Here is a 10,695-nt window from a genome sequence, read left to right as displayed (position 1 = left end):
AAAAAGGTAAATAAAACAACAAGAACACTAAAAGCAGATCACGCAGTGGCTGGTGTCCCAAATCTCATTTCACTCTTTTGTTCCCAGTCGGTCTTTTTAAGCTGCTTGCACCAGAGAAATTGTAATCATGGGCCTCATTCATTTTTTTGGGAGTCATTGTTTTCTTCCCTGTTTTTCTGACACTAACAATGGATAGTGGAAGGTGGGACTTTACATTTCAATTTTTTTCATAAACCTCAACAAGCAAATAATTCGTTTTGAAGGAAAACAAAACAAAAAAACAGTATGTATCATAATGCCCCCCTCCCCCCAGACAAATGTCAATAATATAATGTGTGTGTGTGCGCACGTGTTTGACTGTTTGAAAAAGCTTTCCTCTTGCACTCTTGTGCGATTATTTAAAAACAATTTTTCCTTCAGGGCTGTCCACATTGGTGATGACCCTCACTGGAACACACTATCAAAACCATGTTGACAATGTCACAGCAGGATGGAATGACATGAGGAGTGCATGTCTTTTTTTTGAAGATTCTGTCTTTGAATGTTTTGGCTGAGCCAGGGGCAAAACAAAGAGGTCTGATGAAAAGTGAAGTTGACAACTGATAGGGAGTGTGCTCTTGTTACCTTGAATTTCTTCTCATTGTGATTGTGGATAACTATCATACTTTGCTCCTCAACAATGGGGCCCCTAATTTAAATAATGGGCAATGTGCAAAGGGTCTCGCTCATGAACTAAAGCTATCGTGTGACGTGTGGGAGCATTGAGTTGAGGTGCTTGTGTTGAGAATCTTACTCATGGTATTAAAATAACAAATAAATTGGGCCTTGTTATTGAATTAACCTTGGTGATACTTTGCACTTCTTCATCTTTCCAGTCTACAGAACATCATTTGTAGCATAGATACTTTTACCTGCACTCAGTTTGCCGTAGGAATGTATGTTTTACAGGTTATGGGCTTGGTGTATGTCACTTTCTGCATTGTGCTATCCATTATTCTAAGTAACCACACCAATGACCCCACTATGATGAATGAGTTTAGTGTTTGGTGAAAAAACATTGTGTTTTCCCATATGTGTGACAAGTTTGACCAGCAGATGTCCCCATCGAGCTATGATTCGAAAAATGTTGTTGGCCCTTGGGTGTTTCAACACCAGAGTGGCGATACTGAAATAATACAAAGTGTTGCTTATTATATGGATTGAACACTTCAGTCGTTCGTTAGTCTTCATTTATAAATCACAATTGTTTTGCAGGACTGCAAATATGAGCGTAGTAATACTAGTAGTAGGTCTAGTAACTTTCCATACGTGGTCCTGTAGGAGTCGCCTGCCTCCATTATAGTCACTGACCAATAGGATCACACAGATCGAGCGAGCTCTCCCTAGTAGAAAAGCCCAAGCTAGATTGCAGCACACGCGACCTTGGCGCAACTTGAGGCTACTTGAGAAGACCTACGAAAAGGCAACTGCCAAAATGAGTGACAACGAAAAGGAATTCGTCGGCCGGGTATGTGTGCTAAAATAAATTATTTAATAGTAATATAACGCTGTAAATGTATTTTTTCTGATCTTACCCCAAAACACAGTTATTCATTCGCGACGGAGAAGCTAACGTTTTAGGCTAGTTAAGATGGCTAACATTAGCGTGGTTGTAATGTTAACATTATCTGTGATCAACTGCTGTTCACAGGCCGTAGAGTTATGTGTAGAAATGAAGCTGAAATATTGCCGTTTGGAAATGAATGATGGGCTGTGTTGGTTATTTGAGATTTAGTGCGTCGGATTGTATTGGTTTTGGTCGAATGATTGCAAAATAAGTACATGATCGTCGCAGAGCAATTGCTTACGCTTGTCGCGAAATAATCGCTATCCTATTGTTGGCTAGCCATGACTAGCCAGAGAAAGCTAACGTTAGCAGCTGCTACTTCGATTCGCATGCTAACATTTCTGTCGGCCTCACATCGATCTGCTAGGTCGTAATGTTATACATTTATATTACAATGTCGACAAGACAACAGCCGACATTACGGTTTCTTAGTCCTTTGTTTGTTAATGTTAATTTGTATGAACCTATCGACAAAACTCCCTAGTCAACGACGCTTAACGCTACCGTCAATAGAATAATTTCTTAACGCCCTGGACAAGCAATAGCTGCTATCCCCGTGCACGAAGACGCTAAGAAAAGTCGAATGTTAACCTTAAAAGTGGGAGAAATCGATGTTATTTTATCGTCTCGTACGGTGTTTTTCTGTGTCCTGCTACTCCTTATCTTGGCGACGTTACAGATATAATTCCAGTTGGCTATTCGGATAAGCTAAGCGAGCGTGGGTTGGTAAAGCTAACACAGGCCAGGCTGTCGCGCACACATGTCTCAGTAGCAAACAATTGTGGTGTGACCTTTTTCCCATTTCTGATTCGTATGTACATAGCATCGCGTTTATATGTTGCAATTTGTTTAACCTTACCTTGCTCCCCAGTGGCGGCCAACTCCACATGCACGGAAGCTATAGGAAAACAACAAAACATCTGAATAATGGGCTTAAGGAGTTGTAGTCCTCTAAGGCGTCAGCAATGCTTAACATCTGTTAAATGCAGTGCATTTGCATTATTGGCTGAATGTCTAGTTTCATTGGGGTCTTATGGTTGCAATAATGTCTGTAGTAAAAACATTCTTTATCCTTTTCTTTTTGTTAAGGTTAAAGTTGGAAGAAGACAAATGTGGAAGAAGTCAAATATGAAGTTTTTAATCAGAATAATTTGAAGCTCGAGTGTGTGAAGCTGAATTTTCAGAATGCATGCTTGTTATGAGGTGGAAAGAAGCTCCTGTGTAGACTATGGGCAGTGTGAGAAATTGGGGAAGAGGATTGAAGTCAGAAATTTGAAGAAAGAAGAAAAGATGTATTTGAAGTAATGAAGTTAAGATCAGAAGTAATCTGGGATAAGATCACAGTGCTAAGTAATTATTAGTATGTTTATCCAATGCGTGCATGCAAATTGTTTTACACACAACTGCTAAGGGTAACTATAGTCCCATTAAATTGATAAATAAAATTAAAACGTTAGCATTAAATATACCGTGGCTTTTCATTATGCACACAACACATCTGTTTGACTAATGTTAGTCTCATGGAAACACCTGTTAAGTGTAACGATGATTTTAAATTCTATTTTGAGAACACACACTCAGCAAAAGTCAACGGATTTAACTTGTCTAAATAGTTGACAATGTTGATAAAGATGATTTACCCATCATGGGTTGTGCATGTGTTCCTGGGTCTAATTTCATGTTGGTATGGTTAATCCAGGAGTCCCGCTCTGCGTCTAGGAGTGTTAGCCCCAGGCGCTCTGGTAAATCTGCCAGCCGCTCGCCAGCACACTCCCCTGCCCACTCGAAGGAGGACTCCCGCCACTCCCGCTCGAAATCCCGCTCTCGCTCCAGGTCGAGGTCTAGGTGAGTACTGCAACTCAATTTGGAAATGAATGTTAAGAATTGTTTTTAATGTCCTGTAAGTGTTCACTGAAGTTGGACTTGTGATGGTAGGTTATAGTTAATGGATTTCTCATGAAGGAAATGAAGCTTGTGCCAATTGTTCCAGAGTTCATTGGGACCTGCAGATTCGAATACCATGGCTGGCCATGTTTTTACCATTAACTAGCCTTTATACAGTAATTTCCCGCATATAAGCCGCATTGTGTATAAGCCGCAGGACAGTGTTTTATGCCAGTTAAAAGAAACAAAACCATATTAACACTATATTAACTGCCCCCCTGTATTAACCTCTTAGTGGAAGAAATTTTGCAAAATCAATGTATAAGCCGTGGCTTATAGTCGGGAAATTACGGGTATTGCTTGCACTGCATCAGCTATGGGGTGTTCAGTGCATGGATACAGCAATTTCTATACACCAGCCCAGATTGAGTGGTCTGCTAAGCTTCAAGTTGATGACTGACAAAATCCAGAGGCTGATTTTAGTCATTGTTGGTTCACTCTGTCGGTATGTTCAGGCATGCAAACTCCTCACCTTTCGGCGAAATTCGCCGTTTTGAATCAAAAATAGGTGACTTACATGGTTCGTGCAGATCCGATGAGAAAATATTTAGGGGGGGGGGGGGTCAAGGTGAATTGAATGTACAACTGAGTTTAGAAATCATGCGAAGACGCTAACGCATCTTGAGGTGTTTCTAGAGCCGCATTTAAAACGTGTCTGATCAGCAAGGGATGCGTGAATGTAGCCCCTATGCGTTTAATAAACATTAGTGGAAGCTAATTGTTGACAAAGACGCAACGCGAACAGAAAGCGCACGCCAAGTATAGCCTCTGTTGTGAGCGCAGATAGATGCGTCTGAGATGTCAGGTGGAATATAGTGATTCTGGCGAGAAGAGATGCCGAGGGATTTCACAGGTGGGCTAGTTAAAACGTTCAACTTCTATTAGAAAAAGACGCTGAGATTAGTGTAGCAACGTAGCATAGGTTGTTTTAATGATGAAAGTTAGCGAAATTAGACAAACATGTAGACATAACGAGTTTTTTTGATGAAGAATGCGTGCAGTTTGAACCATCTAGATCGGCAAAAGGTGAAGCAAATAGGCAGACTTTATCAGTAGCCTATATCAAAGGCTAATGTGACAGTTGAATTAAATGCTCATAAACTGGGCTGGTTCGTTTTGTCCAGAGACGTAGTTGATTGACATGATAATGCTGTCTTTAAGAAAGTGGGCCCTGTTACTCGAAGCACACTGCGCATAGACCTTACGCAAAGCCTACGCAAAAGATATGCAACTCAAATGATTCGTAACGTAGCCAAAAACAAGTGGCGACTGCTTCGGAGCACACGTAACGCACGTAACCGCTTGAGTTATGTGTGTGACTTGCAACAATTTTCAGTAACACCCGGATCATTACGAGTTCATAAGCCGTAAATTAATTTTACATTTGATTGTCGAGTTACAGGAGGACCCTGATCAGTAGCCTAGTCTGTGCCTACAGGTAGCCTACAGTTTATATGAAGACAGTTCACATAACTTTATTGGTTGTTTAAACACACTAGCACAATATAGCCTAAAAAACACAATCTGTTGTAGCCTAGGCTGCATATTAAAACGTTTTAAAACAATTTGAAAAATTAAAGCCTATCTACCCTATTTTATATAATTATATTAGTTTGAAATAGTGTGTGTCTCAAGCAAGATTATTGATTACCTGGTTTGGTCCAACAAATATTCAGACTTTTCCTTATTCTGATAAGTGTCCATTAGGCCTATGAAATCATCAGAAATGTACATAATAAGTACATAATAAGTACATAATAAGTACATAAGCACAGAGAAAGAGAGAGATAGTAAGAAAGAAAGAAAGCGGGTCCCTCACACTTTGGAAGATTTGTTTTTATGTTTTTTTTTTGTTTTTTTTGGGGGGGGGGGGGGGGGATGTTTCCATTTTTTGTTTTAGTTTTTTCCGGTGGGGGGGGGGGGGGTTGGAGGCTCGGAGGCTCGGAGGCTCGGAGGCTCGGAGAAGAGTCTCACCTTTTTCACCCCTGACCAGTTTGCATGCCTGTATGTTGGTTCTGTAGTCAGTGTTGGGTAATTCCATGATTTGTTTTGGTTGGGGTTCGGCTGATAAGAGTTGGTTGCGATGATTTTACTTGTGTTGCATGCTCTTGCTGTGATGAGTAGAATTGCCATGAGAGAGAATGTGTCCATTCCTGATACTAGGGTTGCAAATTTACAGGAATTTTCTTAATTGACTGGATTTAAGCTGTATTTGAGTCACAGCAATTTATTTATTGGTGATTGTAGCGGTAGCCTATGCGACTTAAGGCTGTGCAATGGAACATAGACTATTGCAGGCTTTATCTGTGTTGGATAGCTGCAGCAATTCATTTATAATGATTATAAAATGAACATATCTGCATATTCTAGGGGTGAGATGTGAGGGTAATCGGGTTTGTCATTCCGGGTGCTGAAAATGCTCGCACAGATGGGACTGAGGTCCCGAGTACACAGAGCGCAGTGCCCATTTAGCAAGCCAATCGTATCGTGCTGATTTTCCACCAAGCGTGATTTGTGCTGTATTAAAAATGTGAGACCTTCATGATTATTCATTTAGTTTTGGAATTCTTCGGACTCATTTCTGAAAGACAATTAATTGATCATTGATTATTCACCATCAACCCTAATTCCTGATCTCACTTTAAGATGAGTGTTCATTTGAGTACACTTCTGGTGCAGTGTGTCAACATAACCAATTGAAGGCCAATCTTAGAATTTGTAGAAATGTCCAATGCAAGTGAAATGTTGAGTTTTGGTTGTAGCAGATCATCAGTCCGCAGTTCTCACAGTACGTTTGTCCCTCTTCTCTGCCTTGTCGTAGGTCTCGTTCTCACCGGAGCTCCCGCCGGTACTACAGCAGGTCTCGTTCTGGCTCTCGCTCTCGCCGCCGCCGCTCACGCTCCGGGAGCCGGGAGTATGGCCGCCGCCGCAGCCACAGCCGCTCGCCCATGTCCAACCGCCGGCGCCACATCGGGAACCGGGTAAGGGATCCCCAAAACCCCCATTCACCAATGCACCTCCGGGTAAGACCTCCACACGCACCCCGCTCACCAATGCACCTCACCGCTCGTCCACTTGTAGCGCAGAGTTAGAAGCGTGACTTAAAAAGATGCCCTGATAATTTGTTGAAGAGAAAACAGACGTACACAGAAGTGTTCTTTCACTAGTACAGGAAGTGCACGGAATGTCCACAGCATCAGTTGTTAGTGTTATGGATAGTTGCTGCACTGTGAAAAGCATTGTTCAAACCAGATAACACTCACTGATGATGGAAGAGCTTAGGTCACTCACTGATGATGGAAGAGCTTAGGTCACTCACTGATGATGGAAGAGCTTAGGTCATTCACTGATGATGGAAGAGCTCAGGTCACTCACATCTCATCTTATGTCTCCCTCGTCGCGGTCTCTCAGGCCAACCCCGACCCCAACAACTGCCTCGGCGTGTTCGGCCTGAGTCTCTACACTACGGAGCGGGACCTGCGCGAGGTGTTCTCAAAGTACGGCCCGCTGGCCGACGTGAGCATTGTCTACGACCAGCAGTCGCGCCGCTCCAGGGGTTTCGCCTTCGTCTACTTTGAGGCCAATGAAGATTCCAGAGAGGTAATCGCATTGGTAATGATGACTTTTTTTGAAAATTTATTGTGGGGTGGGGCTTGTTTGTTTGGTTTGGTGTGGCTGCTTTCTGTTATCACACATGTGGTGTAGGGACTAATGCTCTAATCATCAGTCATTCACAGTCTTGGGAAAAGTTGGTGGCGGTGAACTTAACATGAATGTAGCTTAAACGACTTACTGAATGGTGTGTTATGTTTACAATAGTTTCATTTTAATTAATTTATTTTATTTAGGTACAGCATATAGTAAGAGCTGTTTTGTTAATTATTCTTTTTAAATCGAGGAAGCTCCTTGACTTGGTGTGCTATTTTTCTAAATATGGTCTTGTTCTTATTCAGGCAAAGGAGCGTGCAAATGGAATGGAATTGGATGGTCGCAGGATCAGGGTTGACTACTCCATCACAAAAAGACCTCACACCCCAACCCCCGGGATATACATGGGAAGGCCCACATAGTGAGTTTTGATTTTTCATAATCTAATAATAAAATAATCTAATTAAAATGAAAGCTAAATAAACCAATTGCTGTTTAAATCAATTTGTTTAAGTCCTGCATTTACATGGAATACACATTTAACAATGTAGAAGCTCTGAGTTATATTGCCACTGTGTTGACATCACTGTGCCTTATTGTTTGGAACACCTGCACAGAAAAAAAAAAATTACAACTGGAGTACTGTCAATTCATAATTTTTTCAATTCATCAAATTCGGAACAGTAGTCGGATTGGGCAAAATCCGACTCCAATCGGTTGAGGAGTTTACATGAGGCATTTTTATTCTGATTGAGCCGTTATTCCATTTCTAATCGGATTAATATGTTCATGGAGCTGCTGTTATTTTTATTCCCTATTTTCGTCAGTTTACACTGTAACGTCTTGACAAATAAATGCATAGCTGGACATATGCATTGCATAGAAACGGCGTTGAACTAACCACCTGTTCCATCCTGCAGTGGCGCCCCCAGCATGTCCTCGTCTTCGCGATCGTCACGATCTTCACGCGAGTACGACCGCGGGTACGAACGTGGGTACGAACGAGAGGAACGAAGAGGAGGAGGATATGATCGTTATGACGATAGAGAGAGAGAATACAGAGACTACAGATCTTACAGGTAAGACGGAAGGAAGCATGAGGAATATTGATTTGGTTATGCTTTGTCTCAGTGTGAATGTCCCGGCCCACATTGCTCTGGAAAATGAAAGATAAGTTATGTTGATGCTTAAAACCTGACATTCTTCTTTTCCTCTTTTAATTTAAAGTAGACGGAAGTCCCCATCTCCTTATTACGGCCGAGGGGCTTACAGATCCCGCTCTCGCTCGCGTTCTTACTCTCCCCGTAAGTATAACGAAACTATTTACCACTTAAGTGCTTTATCTCCGTATACTTCAATCACAAATTGCCACCTTTTAGTTGGCCTAAGTATAACTAATACTCTACCCCCCCCCCCCCCTTTTTCTGTCTACCACAGGTCATTACTGAAAGAAAGGATAATGTGGTGATGGTTGCTTTACCCAGAAAGGATCAGTGGTGGTCTGTGACTTTTGGTGTTAGGTTTCATTCTTTAACTTTATGCTATCGTTTTATGTATCAGAGTATGCGCATGTAGTTCCAATCGTGACATCAGAACTGAATTGCTGAATTTTTGCACTCATGTCTCATGGAACTGGTTTCCCTTTGTAATGTAAGGCTTCTGTGAAGGTGTAGAGAGCACACAACCTACAGCTCTCCCGTTTGTAATGTGTATATATATTTCATGTAGCCTGTATTCACAGAATAAACTGCGTCTTTACACGTTTTACCCAAGTTTATTGGTGTCCTTTTGTCTCTGGTTTCAGGGTGTAGAAAGATCTACTTATACAGGGTGATTACATAGAAACTTAATTATTCATATGTGACCATTGACGACTGCATACAGATTAACACGACACTGAATTTATTTTTTTCATTTTCCCCACAATTAACAGATTTTTTTTATTGCATCGCATGCTGCTGGTACACATGAACTAAAACGAAGGTCATGCATGCTTGCCTTCTGAGAGTAAACTGGTTATATTCAGAATTTTCTGTTCAATGGATGTAGGGAAGGAACTCGATAAATATATTTGTGGCCAGTAGGCGGTGCTGTATTAATTCAGTCAATAATAATCTCATGGAAAGGGTGGTGATACTTTTTGTAATTTCTCAAGGTAAACAAGACATTGCTAATTGTGCTCTGAATATCTCTGGAAATCAAGGGAACCGGTCATCAAAGTCTTACTGATTTTGCAGAGCAGGAATCAGAGGAAAGGATAGCCAAATCGTTTTTGACTTGTCCAGTAGCCTACTCTACTTACAATCAGCTAATTGGAAGAAGTATGCCTAATAAATTAGAGAAGGTAATGCTGATATTTTTGTAGGCCCGTAATGACACCAAGAACAGCTCCTGGTAAGTGACGTATTTTAGTCACGACTGCTCTAACAGAATGCGCAATTATAGTAGGCCTATAGGCTTTCTTAAATTGCAGTCAAATAAGTCACAACGAATTCTAACGGCGTATGTCTTGTGTAGCATCAAGTATGTCATTGCCTGTGCATAGAGTTTTATTAGGGTACATAAACAGACATTATCCTCATTCTGATTGACAATAAATTAAATCAAAAAGTCAATGTTGGGCAGGTGGCTACGGTTTGCAAAACCATGGGCGTAAAGGTGTTTTATATTTTAATATGATTTACTTGCTCGCCTTTCAAACACTCCACAAGATGGCCCTAAAACGGTAGAAATCATTCAATGTAGGCTAGATGCGCCTTTTCCATAGGCTGTGTGGGCGTGCCCTTCTCTAAGGAGATTCCCCGAGTTTCCCCACTGCATAGGGCTTGTAAACTACAGATACTCTGCGCTCGGACCTCGGATGGACATAATCCTTTCACCCTTCAATATGTCATACATCGATTGAAGAGACTACGGGGGTGTGATGATTCCAAATAAGGTTGTAGTTTTTTTTCAATGGTCCTGAAAACCTTTGGGAATTTAGAGATATGCGGCGTCTCAATCATTCTAAACTATGTTTAAGATATTATGTGGACAGTAAATATGAGCTGTCATCACATTCCATGAAGAGCCTGATAGTGAATAGGCCTTCCTTGCGTTTATGTTTCTCTTTCACAACCCTACGTTGTAGGCTAGTCTAGGCTATAGCCTATCCCATCGAGATGTATCGTAGCCGAAGTCCAAATTTACGGGATCCTACAGTTCAGTTCTTACCTTGTTCAACCACTGGTTGAGAGACTCCTCAATGGCATGATTTGAATGAACTTCCATAGCGTAGGTAGGCCCTACAGAGCTCAATTTCACACTCTGATGTCTTTGGTCACAAATAGGCTACGCGTGCCCCTACATAAATAATATGATGCTGTATTCCGTAAACACATTCAAACTAATTTTCTGATGTATAAGAGCGATTTTATTTAGAGGCGGCGCTTGTTGGCTTCAGAGTAGCGTCGTAACGACACTTTTTTCAATCCCAGTAAAAAGAGTTTGACCAGGAA

At 41.3% G+C, this 10,695-nt stretch overlaps 1 protein-coding gene across 4 annotated transcripts; it reads left to right on the top strand.

Moving 5' to 3' along the window:
- The first annotated feature begins 1,351 nt into the window (after positions 1–1,351).
- On the top strand, positions 1,352–8,965 carry LOC134078623 (transformer-2 protein homolog beta-like). 4 transcript variants are annotated; one of them, XM_062534686.1, is made up of 8 exons: positions 1,352–1,507; positions 3,306–3,451; positions 6,372–6,531; positions 6,962–7,150; positions 7,504–7,619; positions 8,119–8,277; positions 8,426–8,502; positions 8,636–8,965. In XM_062534686.1, the coding sequence occupies exons 1-8, from the start codon at positions 1,475–1,477 to the stop codon at positions 8,644–8,646; spliced, it is 891 nt and encodes a 296-aa protein (XP_062390670.1). In that variant the 5' UTR covers positions 1,352–1,474; the 3' UTR covers positions 8,647–8,965. The 4 variants fall into 4 exon arrangements, with proteins under 4 accessions (XP_062390670.1, XP_062390667.1, XP_062390666.1 ...); XM_062534683.1 differs by having other exon boundaries at positions 6,372–6,573; XM_062534682.1 differs by having other exon boundaries at positions 6,372–6,573; positions 6,962–7,162.
- Positions 8,966–10,695: the final 1,730 nt, after the last annotated feature.

The sequence above is a fragment of the Sardina pilchardus genome, chromosome 4 (assembly GCF_963854185.1).
Source record: "Sardina pilchardus chromosome 4, fSarPil1.1, whole genome shotgun sequence".
Classification (NCBI taxonomy): domain Eukaryota; kingdom Metazoa; phylum Chordata; class Actinopteri; order Clupeiformes; family Clupeidae; genus Sardina; species Sardina pilchardus.
This window is presented reverse-complemented; position numbering and strand designations above follow the sequence as displayed.

Coding starts and splice junctions, on each gene's coding strand:
- LOC134078623 (XM_062534682.1), top strand. CDS start 1,475: ATGAGTGACAACGAAAAGGAATTCGTCGGCCGG. Junction 3,452..6,371: donor CGCTCCAGGTCGAGGTCTAG/GTGAGTACTGCA, acceptor GCCTTGTCGTAG/GTCTCGTTCTCACCGGAGCT. Junction 7,163..7,503: donor CCAGAGAGGTAATCGCATTG/GTAATGATGACT, acceptor GTTCTTATTCAG/GCAAAGGAGCGTGCAAATGG.